General features: G+C 37.9%; 1 protein-coding gene across 1 annotated transcript in view; it reads right to left on the bottom strand.

The window, feature by feature from the left end:
- dst (dystonin) overlaps positions 1–22532 on the bottom strand; it is a 105341-nt gene that overhangs the window by 77975 nt on the left and 4834 nt on the right. The window contains exons 4-7 of the mRNA XM_053333182.1: positions 21404–21617; positions 7375–7436; positions 4352–4441; positions 407–484 (exon numbers count right to left, since the gene is read on the bottom strand). Coding sequence (XP_053189157.1) covers positions 407–484; positions 4352–4441; positions 7375–7436; positions 21404–21617 — 444 coding nt within the window. The remainder of the gene's footprint in view (positions 1–406; positions 485–4351; positions 4442–7374; positions 7437–21403; positions 21618–22532) is intronic.

The following is a 22532-nucleotide window of genomic DNA, read 5'->3' on the forward strand; positions in this document are numbered from 1 at the left end:
TGACTCCAGGCCAATATCTAGTAGTTTAAACTTTAAGGGCCAATTTCCCAGATAGAAATTAAATAAGTAGATTTACAGTTTATGTATTATGAAAATCATCCTGTAAATAATTAATGTATTACTCAAAAGCAGAAATTAAGACAGAAAAGTTAGCATTTTGAGCAATGTTCTAAAAATGTGGGTTTTTTTTCCCAACAATGCATAAAATTACGTCATATTAGGAGTCCAAGACTAGACTAGAGTGAATGGATATTTTCACAGAAGCTTATCTTAAGTCTAGGACTAGTCTTAATTTCTGTCTGAGAAACTGGACCTAAAAGGCATATACCAATGTGTCGTTTTTTCCTGTGCTGAATCGAAAGTGTGACATAATTAGTTTGAAATTGTACTTTGGATTGACTCTTACCTGCCGCCTCTTTAAATAATCCAGTGCTATTTGTACATTCTGGAGTCTGTGGAAGCGCATCCTTCCTCTCTCCCGAGGCTGTGGATATAAGGAGGGAAGAGGAGCTATGTATGTTAATCAGGTTCTCCTCAATATCAGTGGGAAAACTAATGAAATGTTTAGTAGCGTGTAGGACACAGGACATGCTTCCAGTTTCTTACCCGCAGATGTGGTGAGGCAAAGGCACAAAATAACACAAAAAAACTCTACCCACGACAAGAGCAGCCATTTCAAGTCCACTCAGAATCTGTGCTTACTGTTCATATACACATATACAGAACATTTTCCACCTTTTCCACCTCTAAAAGTGCTCTTAATGTGAAAATAAGTAGCCAAGTAATCCTGACAGTTAGTCCACTCTTACAGCCAAAGGTGCACCTAAATATGTTCAGTTCACTGTGATGTGAGATCTAAATGTAAATCTTAAAAATAATAGCAGAATGTTGTATTGTGCAAGCAAGTCTCCAATCCCTTGTTACAAATGTGCATAGACATTCAGGGGGCCACAGCATGAGGTAATGAAATGGAAAATGCGATGAAGCTAGGATGCAGCAGCAGCAGCATAAGACGTGCTGCATTCGGCCATCTCTCAGCTGACAATAGAAAGATCCTGATTATCTCAGTAGCAAAGCAACATTGAAGACACTCATCTCCTACAACTTTCATTCAGTGAATCTTATTCAGCAATGAAAAATTTCCTGATCCTCACGCAGATTTGGAGCGTTTTGATTGTATGGCTCAATGATGCACAAAGCTAGTGAAATGGATATAAAGACCAAGGCTTTACGGCAATTTTCTTCATAATTTATTTCATCATGTCATAACTTCATAATTTCTTTGCTGGATCAATGTGCCAAATGTTTTATTAGGTCTTTTTTTATTTGTCTCACATATACGGTATGTCAGTGGTGGAAATCAATTTACTCAATTACTGTACTTCTACAGTACTTCATATGAGTATTTCCTTTTTTTGCAACTAGATACTTACTTCTACTCTACTAGATTAATAATAATAATAATAATAATAATAATAATAATAAAAATAATAATAATAATAGGTTCATCTGGTGACCCCTTGGCCTGACCCCTAGGTTGGAAACCACTGGACTAAACTAGCTAACTGTATTTAAAGTAATTGAAACTAGCTCCACCTCCAGCAGTTACAACAGTAACATGCAGCTTACACACTGATGCTTCAGGATTCATATTATAATGATGTCATACATAATAATATATCATTATTTTTACTTACAAACATTTTAAGTTGTGACGGTTTGCTTATAATAGCATAATTTGCTACTCCTACTTTACTTTAGTCCGATTTTCCATACAGGACCTTTACTTGTAATCAAGTGTTTTCAAATTGTGATATCAGTACCTTAACTTAATCAAAGGATCTGATTACTTCTTCCACCACTGCTGTTTGTTCCAAAAAGGAAAATTGGAGCATGAAGCTAGGTCTTTGGATCGTGTGCACATTTCTTTACATCATCAGTATGCTCGGGTTGAAAACAAAGATTCTCACATTATTTTCTGATCAGAAAAATTATTAAACTTGGCGCTGCATAGAAATAATAAAAGTTGGGAAAGGGGAAAACAATACTCTACAAGCATGAACAAAAACTATAATATCTGCTAACGCAATCATGTAAGCCTATATATAATAAGACAAATCATACAATGATTTATTTTTTTTTGTATGATTTCCACGGAACGCCTGTTAACTGGCCACAGCACGCTCTTAATTAGTTTGTTATAAGGGGGTGGGGGGCAATCCACACGTACCCCCTTATCATCATCCACCGTGTCTCCATGCTGCTCAACTGCACATGCTTCTGTCCCACTCACCAACCGCAATGTCTTCAGAAAATCACGTTCCCTTGGCTTATCACCGAAAAGGCAACATATATGGGGAAGAAAGGAAGACATGGACACGCATACATACACACACATACACACACACACACACACACACACAGCGGGCAAATAAAAGAAAGTCGGACAATGGACAGAGAAAAATCAAAGAGTGGAGAACAGAAGAGGAGGAAAGTAGAAGGGAAACAGGATGTAAACAGAAAATAGATAGCCACTTAGAGGATGACTGCTAGTCACACTGGAAGGGGGGGGTAACTGCTGTTGTACTTCTTGCACAAGAATACATGCAGTTTAAATATACAGTGAGGCACATCACAGCATGATAACATTATGTAACTCAGGGCTGCATAAACACTGTATCAATACACTTTGATATAAGATGAAAGAATGACATGTTAAAAGAGAAATGAAACACACTGTAAATAGCCTGTCTGCTCCAGTAGCCCTGCCTTTAATACTACAACTAAATACACTTGCCTGCAGCTACAGTTCACATTTTCTATATGTTTTATATATTTAAAGAAAATAATACATCCTGGATATATAAATATAAAAAGTAAGTAAGTCAAATTGGTCTTAATCAATTTGTATAAATACATAACAAGGCCACATATCAAAGACTGAAAATCAGAACAGTTTCCTATTTTTGGTTATAATGTGTGATTCGGCTTAATAATATTATTCTTATACACTCCATGTAAACGTGGCAGTATTGTATTGCAAAGTACACAGTCCCTCAAGAGGCACAGAACATGTTTAATTGTTTTATGATAATGGATATTAAATTTTGTTTAACACATGTACAAATGAAATTTGACATATACTATATGACCTATGACGAAGAGCAAAATTTCCACAGTCCTTATTTTTGTGAGAAATGGCAGAAGTGAAAATGAAAAGCTGTTGTGTTTACGGTCAGTGATACCCGTTAAGCATCTAGATTGACACATTACAAGCTGACCATGACTATAAACTAATTTAAAATTTTATTTATCAGAGGTATTAGTTACTTGAAATGTACAGAACTTGTCTGGGACTGGAAAAAGCAAACTTCTATGTAATTTCCTGGTCTGGGTTTTGTCTCACATGTGAGATCAATTATACAACCAGTTACTGTGATCAATCCAACTAATCACCATAACAACACAGGTTCCTGAACTCAATAGAAACGCTGCTCACTGATGAAGGGTAAATTACTCCATTACAATTTATCACCTGAGCTGGATCAGGACCTCAAAGAGGTCAGTCTCATGACCAGCAGAGAAGGCACATGATTTTGGTGTACAGAAGTTTGTTAATGCTATGGTGGTACTTAAATAAACAGGTCTGTAGACCAGCAATTGGATTATCGTGTCTAAATACATATACTACTCATTGAAATGCAATAACGTACTTAAAGGTCCTGCAGACTTTGGCAGTTAGTGAGTTAAAAAAGCTAGTTAGAAAGTTAAACTTTGTTAATTATTGGCTGTAAAGAAAACCCAAAGCTGGTTTTCCAATTGCCAGCTTTCCCCTGGTGTGTTCAGGTTTTGTTATCTAAGAGATGGCAGCCTTTCGTGGGTAAAACTGTACTTAATATGCCACTCATGTCTTGAGCACTACTACTAGTGAGGCACAAAGTATTCCATCCCCGTCTCAATCAGGTAGAAAATACAGCAAGGCATCCTATTTGTCATTACTTAAGCCAACAGTACAGCATGCTACACCTAATCACAGTGATTAGCACGACAATCAGTTTCTTATAGATATCCCAAAGAGGAAAAATAAAAAATAACTAAACGAAATACACTTGTGATATATTGGAAATCTGCATACAAATGACCAAAAATGCTATCAATATGAAAAAAATATAACCTTGATTGAACCTGATTGTTGTGGATGCAGAATCAATGCAGATCTGCAGAATTGCTCTAATTGAGAACTCAATAGGATGTTAAAACTCACTGGGTTCCACAGGTACCAATACATCATCAGTTCTTATTCTTTTAAGACACATTGTGAATAATAAAATAACAGAAAATGTTAACTCACCAATGTGTCTCCAGACAAGACCTCCAGCAGCGAGATCAGGTTATGTCCATCTCGCAAGTCTTCATACAGGTCATTTATATGCTTCCGTACCTGTGGACACAGAGGCAAGCAAAATGTGAGCAAACTACAAATATCATATTGTAATAACAGTGTTCAGTGGTGGTTATAACACAGCTACTGTACATGAAAACAAAAATGCTTTCTGACTATAATTATTCCATCATAATCTCAATTTCCAAAGAACAGATAATTTATTACATCAGGAAAGCATTAATATCACCAACATTATCACAATTATCACTACTAGGACCTAATCAATACTGGAGAGTATTGGGGCAGATACTGATATCGATATTAAGGAGAAAGAAAATTCTGATATTGACACACAGAATATACACATACATAACACTGGTCACAAATATATGAAATGCAGGCATGATATTTTACAGTTTACAATAAACTTTATTGTATGAAATTACATCATTGCATTGAAATGGTAAAATTCACTGAGAACTTTAAAATAATTACAAATATAATATATATAATAATGGGTTTTTTTAACACAATAAAATTAGTATTAAATTAGAGTATGATCTAGACCTACTCAATATGAAGTGTAGCGTATGATCACCTTTGTTGTGATTTGGTGTCACATAAATAAAAATATTGAATTGAACAACAAAAACATATGTACATCAATATTAAATTTGAATTAAGAAAAATTCTCAAATATAGATAAAATGCTGCCTCTATAAGCTCTAAAAAATAAAAAATGTATCTGTGCATGTTGGACAACCTATACACTGATACTGATGATAATATGATGTGATAATATCGTCTGACTGATGTATCGGTCAGGCTCTGTCACTATCATCCACCCATTGCCTTTGATATTTCTCCCAAATTCAGTCAACTTGGTGTTTAGTTTCAGCTAAAGCCAAAACCTCTTTAAAAGGTCACATATTACAACATATTTACTTTTGCTTCTTTTATTTCTCAATAAACTGAAATTAATGTTGTACAAAACACTGAATAACAGCGTCAGCAACACACTGTATCACACCTGACACCATATCAACAGTCCACTAAGCACTTGAGCCGGGCACTTAACAACTACAGTCCGAGGCATTCTCCTTCTAGCAGGCCCATCTCTCCTTCCTGTCCTACATACCGCGCCTCTGAAGTCACCCTCCTGCCCGTTGACCTGCTTTGACACGGGACTTTCAGCACTGTAATCCCAGATAGCAGCCACAGCTGTGAAGCCAAAATAGACCTGCACCCTTATGTTATTGGGTCAACCAAGCAAATTCTCAACTATTACTCAGCACCTCTGATTTCTCATGGACCATCTGTATGACCAGCTGTAAAAGAACTGGCTATTTGCTTTAAATGACGACTGACTCATCTGTGATCAGTTCAAATATCTAAAATAGCACATCAAATTAAATGCAAAGGTTCCATCAAGATTAAATCATTACATCAAGTTTAGCTGATTCAAAAAAAAGAAAATACACAGCCTTACAAAACACGTGTTGCTGTTTCTCCCTTAAGCTTCATGTCTTATTGCTGTTAAGTAGACATAAATATTATTTACTTCCTTCTTCAAGATTATGGCCAAGTAAACATCAAGCTTCAAAGATGATGATCACAGACAACAAAGACCCCCTCGGGAGTAAAATAATAAATACAACATGTTTGTGGAAAAAGAGTGGACCACCAATCATGTGATAATAAACATGTATGTTAAAGGGCTCACTATGCTTCAAACAAAGTGATTTTCAGATTGACAGACAACATAATGACATCAGAATTTGGATTGCTGCACTTTTTGTAGCTTTCTGACACACACAACCTGACAAGCTCGCTGTCTTCACACTGTAGTCTGTAGAGGTGAGGAAGTAAGCAGGGTTTACATTTTTTTTCTCAAGTCCTATTTTTTCATTCTTCAAACAACTATTTCTGTCACTTCACAGTATGCATGCATGAACGAGAGCAACAGTATGAATACCATCAAGGAAAGATTGTCCTTTTCTATTGAAACAATCACCACATCTCTTGCTTTTCAACTCACATTTGAGTGTGGATATTCATAAGAGCTATAAACACTGTGACCTTTCTTTCACAAAGTAAAGGGGTAACTGCTATACAATTATCTTACCAGTTACATTACTTGTTAAAGCGGTTTTGTACATTTAAATGACTGCAGGCATACAATTACCTCTTTGATTTGCCTGCTGTGTGTGTTTGTGTGTCACGATCTTCAATGTGGTATAAAAATCTACTTGCACATAGAAGTTTGGCTTGAGATACTAAAGATACTTGAGATATTTTATGTCAGTTTTCAATTACATTACCATCACAGTTTCTGACAACTCCTTATTGGAGCATTTAGGAACACTTTGATTTGTGGGACTTTTCACGGGACTCCTTGCAACAACTTATGCACCTACATATCAGTACCAGTTAGGTGCTCATAGCATCTCATGTCAGAAAATGCTTTTCCTTTTATTCACTTCATAATACTGAAACAAATCAATTACACTTCCACTTAATATCTATGTCAAAAGATAGTGCATTTTTTTGTAATTTTAGTCGTTAGTGTACCACTGCTCCATGAACCCTATAAAATATAATATTACATATGATTCCTAGGCAATCACTCTTTTCAACAAAGACAAGCCAGTGCTTGTTTGCCTGCTAAAGTGTTTCATTAAATTCCACAGACAGATGAAATGCCACAGTAGGCGACTCAAATTCCTGAGTCTACAAAAGACGGCCTGTTACAGCAATGGTGCAACAGCGCATGTCATGCTAAATGACTTTTGACAAGTGTTAATAATGTCTGGGGAGGAATCTATGCATGTTAGGGCCCAGCATGGAGAGTGCTAATTGTTATTATAGCCAATACCTGTCTAAAGGATTGTTAATGTTATTTTTGCTGATCACTGTGGGAAAAAATTGTCAGAATTCAAACTATAATTTATGGTTTCCCCTCTGCATGAAAAGATCACATTAGTTCTTACCTTCAGCAGATGCTGGTTTATCCATTTTGTAAATGTCTTCTTCTGCACTCTGTCTCTTTCATCTGAAGAAGAAAGAGAGAGAGAAAAACACAAATCATTACTCTTGATTTTTTTTCACACTGCAAAGGAAAGGAATCGTCAAAGAGATGTTTAGGTTGAAGACAGCTATCATTAGACCAGACCAATAATTCTACTTTGTATGAGCCTGTTATGCTGCCTAGTAGATTGCATTAATGGTAACTAAAATAAATACTGGACAGGAAAGACAGGAAACAGGACTGTTCTTTTCTAATGGGTGTACATCTAAATTTTGAGGCATTTAGTAATTCCTTTTTAAAGTTTAATATTCTGCTTCCTGTTGCACACAGTCAGTTTTTAATGATATGTTTGGATTTTATAGTTTCAGTAAAGTGGTAAAGAAAAAAAAGAGTATATTACGACCACAAGTCCCAGTGGATGAAAAGAAGGATATTATTTCCTAGCAACCAAAACTGCATCACTTTCTACTGCTGACCACATGTTTTTTGTTTCCCATCTCCATAGCAACCAGACTTCCACCAGCCAGAGACACAAGCGAGACAAGGGCACAACTGGATTCAATAAAAAAGGAGAGGAGCAGATCTGTGTTTTTTCTCTAGCACATATAGTATAACAAAGAGAAATAAAATAAACTCTTGCATTATTATGTTTCCGTAAAATGAACAACTTCTATTTTTCGTCACTGTATTTTTCGATCCTGTGTCGGAGCAGGATTCAGGCCAGTCACCACAGCTCGGACTCATTGCACGGTTTGCAGCCTGCTGGTCACAACCACACAACATTTTCCTCATAAAAAAGCTCACATGCACTGATGATAACATGCAAAATAAGAAAAATCATTGACATTAAAAATAGTGCCATCCTTCAGTCTTCCACAAACGACGACCCTGTGGATGATATTCAGCATTTTCCTGAACATGGACCACAGAACTAACCCCCTCCTTTCAATAATCTTTGGTGTGGATTACAAAAAAACGTTTTGCTCAAAGACGTCGTTACCTACGATAAGTCAGGATCAAGCACAGACACGACTAAACTTGGAAGGAAACAACAAGAAGCGTGAAGAGAAATACTGACCCATGCAGCACATTAGCGCTACCAGGTGAGCTGATTGCTCCCTCTCGGTCTTAAGCAGGTACTTCATCCTGTTAACCAGCTCTTGGGGACCGTCAAGAGGATCGTGGTTCAGGTAAATGAATGCCATGTGAGTGAGCGACTGTGGAATCAGTAACAGTCTCCCTCTTTTTGCTTTGCCTGCCTACCAGCCTCTAGGGCAGCTATGACTCCCTTTCCAACGAGTCCTGTCAGGTTTTCCATGGTTACTCGCTATATTTTCAGCTCTGTTCAGTGTTTATCTAGCAGCAGCTCTCAGACGCAGAAGAAATTAGTGCCTCTCATAAAAAAAGAGAGAAAAAAAGAAGAGAAGTTCCTTGTTAACATGGTTCAAGAAGGTTACTGTGGCAGGATAAATCCTGTTTATTTATGTGTAATGTACAATTATGTTCAGCTGACTGTACACTAAATACTACCATCTTCATACATGTACTGCGCAGCAGCAACACTTTACATGAAAATTGCCAATAAAGCATTTTTTCCATGGAAGTTGTTCAGTTAAGAGGTTTTAGTGGAACTTTACATTTGTTTTCTGACTGTATTAAACAAAGCAGTTACATAAGATATGGTTACATAAGGTAGTTATAGAAAATGAAAGGACAAACTACACTCAGTGTTGATAAAGTCAACAGATAACACAAGGTGTGCTTTCAGTTAAATTACATTATTTTCATTGAAGGTAGTGACATGAAAAAAAGCTGATGGTTGTCAATATCACATACTGTTGGCTGTTCTTAAAGTCTGAAACACACATTTCTAACATAGTGGAGGTACCTTAAATGCCCTGTGACTGTTCTCTCTGCAGATTCTTATATTTAGTTCATCTAAAAATAGTACACGTGTAAAATCATCTGAGAATTAGAAACTGGGTTGGTGTGATAATTATTTTGTATGATGGTCTGCACACATCCAGATCAAATACAGGAAGGACCACATGAATCCATCACACCAGTCTTAGACTAAAATGAGCCAGTAAAATAAATCAATGAAAGAATCCTAAGAAATAAGGAAAGGACAGTGTTAGTATACAAGGTATGATGCAGTGGGAGACTTTTACCAGCTGTGTCATTGATGATGTATGTGTCTCTGTGACTTCACAGCTGAATCACAGAGAAATAAAGCTTTGTGGCCTGCAGAAGGACACCATTTTGGTTTGCAATGCCCATATCTAGGGCTCTTTCCTGCATAATGTATAAACCTCACAGGAAACTCATTAATATAGATTGGGTGGGAAAGTATTCCAGGAAACTCTCTGGCTCAGAGCAAAGTACAAGATGAAAAAACCAACCAGCTTTTAGATATAATCAGCAATAGACTTCTGTACTGTACATATATTATATTATTGCACAGATTACTGATAACAGGCAAGTTTAATTGACTCAGATAAACCTCATCCACGTGGTGTCAAAAACAGGTTTAATCATTTGTGCCCTACAGGTTAAAGTGTTTTAATATTAGCAACATAAGCAGAAATACAACCAAAGAGGACAGACTTCAATATGCTCTGGTAAAGTGGTGATTATGGGAAATTATGTACCTATGCTGCAAAATTTGAAGGTGAGCGTAATATTATGGTGCCCTCTTGAGGATCTTATGAGAAAAAACAATATCCATGTCCTACCTGAATTTAAACAGCAGCTGGACATTATTTAGTCATAATATGAATGGACACAGAGGAAATCGTAGTAGAGATCAGATAACAATCATTTGCTTACAGTTTCACAGAAAAGCAACCAGCTCTGCAACTCTTAACAATGACAATGACAGAATGGCAGATCAAATAAGAAAAAGCTTAAACTTAACAGAAGTGTTTTAAGTGTCAGGTTTATCAATTTCATAGCAAGTTTGAACTTTCAGATCCAATTTCAGTTTCTGTCAGGATTGGAGGGTAAATCCCACAATAAAACAAATCACATGAGTTTCCTTGTATTTAGAGTAGATTCATTTACATTAAAAAGCCTCTACAAACACCTCAAGCAAAGACAACTTGCTTGTGAAGTTATTTCTGGTAGTTAACTGTGAATTTTATGCAAAAACACATGATTGTACGACAAAAATTAACCTCAAAACATGTAAGAGCAGAATACAAAGTTCAGCCATTATCATTAGCAAGTTTGAACTTTCAGATCCAATTTCAGGTCTGTCAGGATTGGAGGGTAAATCCCACAATATAATAAATCACATGAGTTTCCTTGTATTTAGAATAGATTCATTTACATTAAAAAGCCTCTACAAACACCTCAAGCAAAGACAGGAGATGCTCTGTTATCGTCACTTAACAGTTTGCTTCTTTTAATATTAAAAACAATCTTACACTTATTACCAGTAAAAATAGAATGTCCATTTGATTGTTAAAGTTTGCTTATACAGTAAAAAGCCTCCAAACCATAATAATTGGGAGAAATTGCAATTACTTTCCTTATTAGACAACAATTAGAAACATATACAATGTGTGACTTTGAACAACATTCAAATTTGTATTCACCAGTAGTGCTTGAAGTATTAAGGAATAACCCGCACATTTGATTTTTGATGATTCAGTGTTTTCACTTTTAAATCTGGTAAATCTCCACCAGAGGTCTGAGAACAGCTTAGAAATGTGTTAACCAAAAGCTTGTGACCTCTGACTTTAATGGGTTGATGTTTAAAGGAGCACGATAGCCTGACTAACCACATCTCTCTCACATTACAGTTGAACTTCTTGACATTTAAAACAAACCTTGAGTGCCGCCTCAAAAATGGTATTATTAAAGCTTCCTTTACAAGTGCAAATTTACTCTGATAATTACACACAGTAGCCAACGTTGTATAAAGGCAGACAGTCTGCAGGTTCGCTGTGTACATTCTGAGCCTGGCTTGCCAAGAGTCTACCAAAGCATTTACACAGACAGCCATGGCGCTCCTGAGACACTTATTTGTAGACCTCAGCAAAGCACATGTGCAGAACTATAAATAGCTACAACCCTAAACCATGCTGCCCTGCAACTGCTGGCCACATAATCTGTGCCAGTTAGGTGACGTCCTTCATTCCTACATTCAACCAAGACGATTTGAATGAAGTTTTGTGTATTTGTGAGTTAGACTCTAAATCTGTTTCCTACTCTGATACTGTGTTTTCTGAATCTGATTTATCCACCCCAAAGGAAAGCTTAATAGAGGTTCTGATATCCTGCCCAGGATTTATTTATACTCCAAAACTAGAGTCAATGACATGACACTGCATCTGTGTGAATGATAGTTACTGAACTGTTTCCAACAACATGAATTTCAGACTCTTGGAAATTCGACCAGCAACAGGACGATCTCCAGCACTTCACACTGACCTTTCACTTTTACATTTTCACAAGCTTGTTTGAGTAGGAGAGCGCATAAGTACTTGTTTTCCTGAGAACAAATTTACACATAGGGCCGGTGAAACCCTTTGGCATCTTGTCATGTCAGCGTGCCTAAAATATCCCCATATTCTGAGCTGAGCAGAGTCAAAAAGTCCTAGCAATCAAATTCTGGCCTGTGTAATCCTCTTGACCTCATATGGGAGGGAAATCAAAACAGATATAAAAGCTAAACTGAAAAGCCATCAACCCTCCAACCAATGACAAGGACTCACTAAACAGCTCTCACTGCACATATCATATGTTACAACCAGCTCAGTGAGCAAAGGCACATGTACCTTAGCTTTGTTTTGATTACAAGGATATGTATTGCGTACTAGCACATATTTTGAGAAATAGGTAACATTGTGTACCTCTAATTTAAAAGGCTGCACTTGAAAAGAATAACACAATTCTGAAAATGTTCCTTAAAGGGGGCATATATTATGTTTTTTGTGGTTTTCTGTTTTTATTTACTGTTATGACGTCAGATATCTATGTTAAACATGGTCAAAGTTACAAAACTTAAGGTTGACATAAGTAGAAATGCTCCCTGCAAAGAAAAAGGCAGGGCTTCAATCTGCCTTCAAACACTGTTTGCAAAGTTCTTTGTACCTTGCAGACGAGCTGACGTCAGCTCACCAGCAGGCCTTTATACCGCTGTCAGATCTATAGCCTTGGTTGCTACAGTTATTGCTAAGGTTTTTCCATGTGTTGGTCACATTGTCAACTCTCATATTTTGGATCCAATTCCAAATCCACCATGCACGAATGTATTTGAGAAGCTGATATTTCAAACGAAGAACAAGAACAAGTAATGAAATCCTATTACTATAGTTTGCTTCATGGTTTTTTGACATTGCCTCTTGATTGTCTGGAAGTCAGTTGTGATGCAGCTTTCAGAAGATGGCCAATCAGAACAGAACAGGCTCATCAAAATGAGGGCTTTAAAGAGACAGGAGTTAAAACAGCCTGTTTCAGACAGAGGGTGAAGTGAGGAGCCGAATAAAGGACCAGTATACAGTATATATGTTTTTTTTTTAAACTGTGAATCATGCAAAGATATAACAGTAGATCTGCAGATTAAAAATATAGACCTGAAAATGTTCATTATGTGTCTCCTTTAAAAAACAACAATGGCAGGATATGAATTTTCACAGTTGTGTCATTCAGGCTGATCTTGGTCACACACAGAATGAAAAAACAAACAAACAGGTGTAGCCTAAAGCTCCACTCCACACCCACGTAATTCTTCATGATTAGGATGAATAACATACAACATGAGCAGTTGGCTCTTCCAGCACATACATATAGTTTTATAAAGTGGGTGCAGTTGGTATGTGACAAGCTTTCCTTATTTAGGATTCATGTGGTTTTGTAAGACATGTCTGCAGCTAAGAGACTAATATTCAACTTTTTATCTGTCTCAGATGACATATTGGGTATATAAAGGGATTTTAAACAAACTGCGAATTATAACAGAGGTCCGCTGAAATGATGATTCAGCTAAAAATGGCTACCTTCTTTCACAGAACTTTAGTGGACATGTTTGTAGTCTTTATGACATCTGGATAGGTGGTAAACAAAAACACAACTGAGACGTTATGGGGGGGGGGGGGGGGGGGGCACTAGAGGAAGCATTTTTGCCATTCTTTGTAACTGAGAACACTACCGTCAGTCTTCTCAGCAGGGCAGGGCAGCACCTGAAATATGTGGCTGGAACAGCTTCGTATCTGAAACAGGTTGGCAAGCCTTCGAAGCAGCTCAGCCTCTACTTTACTCTCCAAACTTAAAGCAGATCAAAGACAAAGAGAGGAAGAAAGCAAGAAAAAGACAACATTGTCTTAGCATCTGCACAGAAATTATTATCTTATCTACAGATCCTTCCTGCAATGTGCTATTGAGAAGATGTAGGCAGAGTAAACATAGAAGGAAGGATACACTGCTGCACACAGTTCTTATTTTCCACATTTTCATCTCAAAGCACATAGCACATAGCACATAGGAAGCCAATTATGGATTTTGAAATAACAGAAATAAATCAACATATTGACCAGGCCTTAATGTGCAGTGCAATAGAGTGGTGGCTTCTTAATTTATGATACTACTGACATTTGTAATTAAGTTTCAGGTATGTTAGACCGTAATTCTCAGGACACCGACTGCTTAAGTTAAAATATTGTACAACCCTTCATGAAAAGCACATGCAGGATGTGAAGGTGAAGTTAAAAGTAACGTTCCCCAACACTTCTAACAATACACTCATGTGTTACTAAATAATGGAGAAAACAACCAAAGTGTTTCAGCCAGGGCCAGACAAGTCTCCTTTACATAGATTCTCAAAGTCTCTGTAGCACCACTGGAGGAATCAAAAAACATTATTACTGAAGCCGTTCCATCATTGGGTGTTTTGATGATGGTGGTACAAACACTGCAACACATTATTCCAAAATTGGTGCTCAACCGAGTTTCATTTTGGAGACTGCTGAGGCCAGAGTTCATGATTTACATAGTTTTCATCAAACCAATAGGAGACACCTGCATTTTTTGTGTTTTATTCTTCCTTTAATTAGTCACTCGTCTGTATCTTCACACTACTCTTCACTGATTCTGCTCAAATGGGTCTCAACTTCAGCCCAGTTTATGTTTTGCTTTGTCATCTATTAAGTTATGCAATTCATGTGAGTATAGCAATACCATTTTGTTTAAATATTATTAAGAGTTAACCCAAAAACAGGGGGAATTGCTCATTTCTTGACCACCTATGGAACAAAAGAGAGAGGAAATCTGTTTCCTACTGCTAAAATGGGATTACTTCCCAGCATCTGCTACATTTGGGAGAAAAGGGTGGTGCTGCTGGAGTGGGAGCGGCATGGCTATAGAGCATGAGTCAGGGGTGGGTTAGGAGACAGGATGAGCTCATGTAAGAGGAGCTAAGCAGAGCCATGGAATGAGGTTCAGTTATGCTGGTCTTCCTATCACCATGACAGCATATAAATACAACAATTGGAAAAAAAACAGCTTGCAGGCTTCACACTCAGACACAGATATAATTCAACTAGATGAGACTGCATTAAAGTGACATTTCATATAACTTCATAAAAAATATGAAGAATATTAATCAAATATATTCCAGAAAGACAATGTCTGTATATCTCTATATTTTATATTTTGTCAGACAAAATATAAAATTAAAATCTAAATAGACACCAAAATGCAGACATGATTCTCTAACTACAGGCAGAAGGAGCAGTAAGACCTCTGCTGGTTTGAATTACACTGTCCATTTTAAAAGGAAGTCTATTGATTAGACCAATGAAGGGCTTGGCCAGGAAATAACAATATCATGCTTTAGAATAAGTACATACAGCATACTGTATATATACTGTAGTAGGTTTCTTATTTTCCCCATAAAACCTTTTAAAACTAATGGACAGCAACACCAAAACAACAAGTCATTGAATTTCTGATATCAGAGATATCTGACATACTGATCTGAAAACACATGTTGGTGAAAGCTGTAAAATGAAACCACAAGGAGCCATTTTAATAAGTCCACAGCAGTCACTGCTAGATGTTACTGTGAGATTACAGAGCACCAAGTTTAGCTTGAAACTGATCCCAAAATCTAATGCACTTAATTAGCCATTAGCACTTAGGATTTTGGCACCGGTAGCTGTGAAATGGCCCTTCATAATTAGATAGCCCGGTGATTGTACTATCTAAATCATATTTGTTCGTATATTTGCTAAACTGAATATATTGCCGGTTACTTTCAAGCAGTTAGGTCCAATTGTCCTGCTATCAGATACGTGATATGCAGGTGCCAAGCCAAAATATTCTTTTTTTTAATATTAAAAATTATTAATTAAAATTAAAAGAAATCGCAATTGCTTCAAATAAATAAATAAAAAACTTGTTTTTTGAAAAATACTGGTTTGCAGACATTAAGTGTATACACGCCATTTTATGTGTTTGTGTAATCTCTCTTTTTAACAATGTTTCACAGACCTGTAAAACTATGATTAATTTAAACCTATGAAGTACAGAATGTTCCTATTGTGTGAACAAGATAAGTTAGTGAATCAGTGCTCAACTTTTGGGAGGATATAAAGGCCCTCTCTGCATGCACAGAGTTCAGTAAAGGGATGTTAATGTGTTGAACCGATTTAGACGGGTAGAGACCACCTTCACAGTGTGGCTCCTTGACGTTTAAATCTCAATGAAAAGCCAAAAAGACTGTCGCGACACCATCAGCTTGACACATGAACAAGTCTTTGGAACTTGGATGCTGCTACTATAAAACAAAGTGTCTTTTGTACGGTAGCAGACAGTCTCCATAGAGGGAGTTGTGTGTGTGAGCCGTGTGTGTGGGCCATTTGAATGTGATGAGTGGGCTGTCGACATAGAGCCGAGGGGTTGGGCTGGGCATGGCCCAGGAGGATGGACAAAGGCAGTGACTGTGCAAAAAACACAATGCTCTCTCACTCGTTGCTGTGTGTGATAATATAAAGTAATAAAAGTAGAAAATGCTAACAATAATAATAATAATAATAATAAGGATATCCTTAATGGATGTACAGAAATCCTGCCCAAAATAATAGATTTAGTTACAATGCAGAATGCATAATTCATAAACACAAATGTGAGGCAGACACTGGCAGACCACACCCTCCTCCATAGCGCAAATAATACAGAGCCTGCATCCTAGATTGGTATTGTGCTGTATATGTAAGTCTGTTTTATTTTTCTTAAAGAAACACAATCTTTCACATACAATAACTTTTATGTGTCTATGATCTGATGACTGAAGCAGCAGCCTGGCAAAGAGCACTATTTCTATCATATTACATTCAGGGCATTATCTTTATGAATGTTTTGACGGTAATGTAAATGTATTTTTTGGCGTCCAGTTACAGCACATCTTCTATTATTTTTCTAAGAAAATAAATGATCTTATATTAGCTTTTCTAATTTTAATATTTTCTGGTTTCTTTAGTCTTCTATGACAGTCAATTAAATGTCTTTGGATTGTGGACAGTCGGGACAAACTAGAAAATCCAAGGACATCAGCTTGAGCTTTCTGAAGCAATGGTTGCTATTATCACCACTTTCTGAATTCTTATAGACCAAACTAATCAATTCATCATGAAAATGATGAACAGATTGACTGATCATGAAAATAAAAGTTAGTTGCAGCTCTACATTTTCAATCAAATGTAGTAGTCTTTATAAAGAACAGCATTCAAAAATGTGTTTGGCCACGAGTAAAAAAGCATGGATAAGCAGGTCACCAACTTGGAAAATAAAATGTGTCTCCTGCTCGAATCAAAATTTTCCGGATGTTATCTGCTAGACTGTCTGTACTCTCATGAAGCAAAACATGTTGACTTGGAACCTGATCAGAAAAAATACTGTCCCTCCAATCTAACGAAACTATTAAGGCCATATGGCATCTTGAAAACAAAATGAACTGCAAGAAGAGCTGACTGGACCACCAAATGTATAATCCATTAAATCTTCCCTGATGTCAGAGGATGATCAACTGCTGGGAAACTTCATGCTGACAACGGCCTACCAAGCAGGCTTTGCTAGAACTGTGTGATCCTATACAGCCACTGCCCTGTGTCATTATTTGTTGTATGTGTCTGACAAAACATGTCTTTAACTCATTCCTCAAGTTTACAGTCTTTTGTAAAAGCCTGCATTGAATTTCAGCACCCCAAAGCAATTCCACCGTTAAGTGTGTTATTACCTCTAATACCTAATTAGTGTGGCATTCTTACAGCCAGAGCAGTAAGAACTACACACATGCTCCCAGTCAACGGGGCCTGTTATGCTTAGTCACAAATAAATCCTAAACTCATATTTCTTTCACTTCATACAGTATTCCCCTTGTTATTGAGAACTGGCAATATATTATTAGGGGGTTCAATAAACCTCATGTCAGAGTCGAATAAGTGCATGTGTTATCTCTCCTTTGAAGCTGATGACTGATGTTATCTCAGAGGTTTTTGATGACTCGAGATTGTGACAAGCACTAACATAAAAAATACACTCCACAGCATTTGAACAGCAGGTATAATAGGTTAATTATGTACATTGGCTTAAATCTGCTGTTGAATATGAAAATGATTTAGTCTTGATTTGGAGAAACAAAGAAATGCTCTATGCTACTTTACTGCTGGCTGCTCTGTTTACTGGTCTGTTTTCTTGTGTTTATTTGGTTACTGTTGATGATTTTGCCATGAAAATGTGTCCCTTTCATACTGTTCTCATCACATGGGGAGAAGCTTGAGGCTCTGACCGATTGCATCGACTGCAAATAAAAATAAAGTAAGAAATGATAAAGGGATTTTTCCAGCACTTGGCCAGCGCCCTGTAGGAAAAAAAATATAAATTGTGAAGGAGCAAACAAACTTGTTATGGAATAATGAATACGATTTTAAGCCATTTTCAAGACTGTGAGTGGGAACTTATGTTAAGAACTAAACTGTGTCCAGTAGATGGTATTGAGAATAAAGTTATATTTCTCAGACTTTTCATTCACTCATGTACACTAAAATACCCTGCTTACTATGCTATTGTATGTAATAAATTCTACATCAGAAAATATAACATTCTAAAAAGTAATACGTTGTATTAGATTCATTTTTTATAGATATTAAGATGAGAAAATATTTATCTGACTATTTATCTGATTTTCAGAAACAAGGAGTCGACATCTTTGTGATTAAATTATGATTTCATAATGTTGATAAACTTACTAAAGCATGCCATCTCTCTGTTTGACTGAATCTGCTTAAAAAAATTAATGATGATGATGCTGCGTCAGTGGTCCAACCTGGAACATTTTTTTCACAATGAAGAGACTGATGTAAACAAAGCTGATGGGAACAGGTTTGTAGGTAAGTAATAATTAGCCCACCAGCCAGTCTCAGGTTTCTACCAGGATTACTCCTTAGTTACACATTTCTTTGCAGAGTATTACTGATAAGCCACAAAATAAATTCAGTCAGTTTTGCTGGTGATGACCTGGTTTAACTGAGACAACAAAGACAAAGCATTAGAATTATTTTAAGGCTACAACGCTTGCCATAAACTTTGAAACTTGTTGGTAAAATTATCAAGAAAACCAAAACTTGTCTTACCCTTCATTGAAAAGTTCATTGTTCATGCAAAAACTGGCAGGGAGTCAAACATCTCTCCAAAACCTTATGCACAACATGTAAGAACTGATTGCCAAGTGGTAGTTAGTGATAGCAGGAAAGACAGGAAATAAGTAAGCTCATTGTCTGTCTCAGCTCTTCTGCCTCAAAACAACAGCAACAGAGTCCTAATGATGCTACATCATATGATCCCATTAGAGTCCTGTCAGGGCGATAAAGCCTTATACCACAGCTGACTGGCCCTGCTGGCTACAATACTCAACAGCTGAGAGACATACAATAGTGCACAGTGTATGTGATTTACTGTTCCTCTGTTTTACTTTGGTTGCTTGTGTGGCGAGGACAAACGAGGGGTTAAAACCACTGCTGTCAGTTTGCATTCAGCTCCCCCGGATCCTCCAGGCCTGGCCTCACAACGCGTGTGTATGATTTTGTCAACGAGCTCTGGTTGTCACAGAGACACTGAATGATATAGACCTCTTTGTATGTGTAATGGATTTGCTCTAATTAGCCACAGAGGCCCAAAAGGAGCAGCCCCATGAAGGGAATAGAACCACTGATATGAGCTAACGCCTCATCCTGCTGTCATTGTCCTGCCTGCCTGAAGACACCACATAGGTCACCTCAGCATTATTCAATCAATGAGTTCCACATGTGATCTCATTAAAAACGTACAAACATTTTTTACACTATGAAAACATGATTTATTCATCACCACACACCTTTAAGACCTTTGAATTAAACAATAAACAATGTTGACACTGTGATCGCCTGTCTTCATTAAATATTTTCGGAACATATGTTCAAGCTGTATCTTTCCAACTGCTATACAAGAGAAATAATCCTCTAATAATCAACTGAGATCATAACAAACCCTAATAATAAAGCCTTTGTCTTGGTTACTAAAATTTAGCCTAAATGTGATGTCATGCAGGAAATATTCCTACTTTTCCACTGCAGGGATAAAGACACTAAGACCAGCCAGTGACTAGCGAGAGAGGGGGCAGGCTGACATTTATTGAACTGTCAAGCAGCAATAGGGGCAATATCTTCAATATCTCATCGGCTCGAAGCCTAAATATGAACCAATCAGCATTGATCCTACCTTTGTATTTTTCCAAAACATCCTCATAGGCTTGGAGATATTCCTGTTCGTCCGAGAGCACATATGCCTGCGGTGCGTACTGAGCCATAACCCGGAGTCCACAAACTGGACATTCACCAGCGGCTGACAGGGACACAGCGCGTGTGTGCGTGTGTGTGCATGTGTGTTTGTGTGCATGTGTGTATGTGTGAGAGAGAGAGAGCTGAGAGTGATCGGCGCTGTTGTTGCACTAAAGGAAACGCCCTACATCCCTCCCTTGTCTAAGGTCCGTCCAATAAGAGACACTTCCTCTCCGGGGCTCACTAGATTGATAGGAAGCACTGCTGGACCTGCTGCGCTGCAAAAAATGTCGCTCTAAATCAGTCAATCAGTCAAATACTGTGTCTTAAATCAAATTAAGGTATAATCAAAATCGCATTCTCTTAACCCGTGAGGTTAAATCTCTCACAGTGTCACCTGATTTGCATGAATCTGCTTGAACGGGCCCGAGTAAGATAACATGTGAAAACTGGACTGGATGAGATGCTTATTTTTTGCAGTGTAAAATTATAAACGCTTTTCCTTGCCCGGCGTCTCTGTACCGGTTCGTAACACGGTCCACGTTACTTCTGTCCACCTGCCAGACTGCCAGACAGAGGTTCTGGCACAGTAACCACACTGTTTGAAATGATGTCTGGGTAGTATTTACTGTCTGTAAACAGCAAGTTGTCACTGCTGTCACGCAGATTCATGTAAACGTCACATTCAACAGTCCATATATCGATTAAAGGCCACCTGATCTGATACACTGTGGTAGCTTATTTGATGAGGATTGTATAATGTGGTGCTAAAGTGTCATTATAAAACTCTATAGCGCTGTAAAAGTGTCATAAAATGTCAACAAGAAAACGAGACTGAATTCCATGTTTTGCCTGTTATGTCATGTCTGAAACATTCAGATTTTGTGTTTATAAGATAAATAATTCTATGTTTGCTAAATAGTGTAAATGTAAATTAAAATAATAACCTCATTAAGTAACTAAGGGAAATTACACATCCAATCACCCTCATAGAGACAAAAATACCATCACATCTGCAACAAAACCACAACAGAAAATAACATACAGCTTACTAAATTGTTCTAAACCCATGAGCATCGTAGTCCTTATATGACCTGTGTATTGCAGCAGATTCCGTTTTCCCCTACATTATTATGTGATGACTGTCTGGACAACACAGAGGGTGTCTCTCACCTGCGATCCTGAGCACTGCTCTCTCCGCTGGATCCAGAACAGATCCACCCTGGATTTTCCTCTTGGACCTCTCATGTCTCGGCAGGTTCCAGGGTAAAGTGTCCCCGGGTGCCGGTGATGCCGATCCAGATTTAAGACTGTAGTCATCCTCGTCTGAGAAATCCGCCGAGGAAGACATGGAGCAGTGCAGGGAAGGGTTCCCCGAACTGGAGCTCTGAGAGACAAAAGAAAAACGGGGATAAAAGAAACAATGCTGGTGTTGATTTCACACACAGGCACGGTTAAAATGAAAGAGAGCACAGCGCAGAAACACTAGCGGCCAGTAGCATAGCACACATTCATCATGTTATTTCTCACCATCGCGGGTCAAAGTGCGTAACGTGAGCGCATGTTAGGTGTGAGCAAGCTCCGTGACATCAGCCACCAGCTCGCAATGATCCATAACAAAAGATTGAGACAAATAAAAGCAATGAGAAATCGATAGTATCTGGCTCCCCCGCCAGGTCAACTGTAAGACTTACCACTGTATACATGGAGACCTGTCAGCTGGGAGAAAAAACAATCCTTGTTTGCGCGTTATTAGCATCCACCCTTCAATCACACATTCCGTGCGTCAATTTAAAAAGGGGTGCCACGCCCTTCGAGGGATGCTCCGGCCACGAGTTCGTCCCTTATCGGAGCATTAAGGATGCTAGGTGATGTCAGATCTCCAGAGGGCTGAAGGGATGGTACGCTGTGTGCTGTCGAGGCAGAGCTGGACTGTGATGGGAGAGCAGACTGTATGCGTCTCCGCGTCATACCCCGGCAGCCAACAGCAGCATCAGCTCCGACAACGACGGTGGTGTTAGAGCGCCATCCCTGCACAAAAGGTGCTGAGTGGCTACAAATAACTCAAAAGCGGGGATAACAAGAGAACATTGGCTCCCACAGACACCCATGGCAAGCACCCCACAACACATGCACATTAGATCCCCCCTACTGAGAAGACCGTGCACACAATTACACATCTGCCTGCACTGTATATGTGGTGTAAACCACAGTGAAAGCATCCATACACATATTGGAGGATAGACAGGACCCATAGGTGCACAAAAGGTATTGCTCTTGGTTAAGGTTTAAATTTAAATCA

Source organism: Scomber japonicus, chromosome 14 (genome assembly GCF_027409825.1).
Source record: "Scomber japonicus isolate fScoJap1 chromosome 14, fScoJap1.pri, whole genome shotgun sequence".
Taxonomy (NCBI): Eukaryota; Metazoa; Chordata; class Actinopteri; order Scombriformes; family Scombridae; genus Scomber; species Scomber japonicus.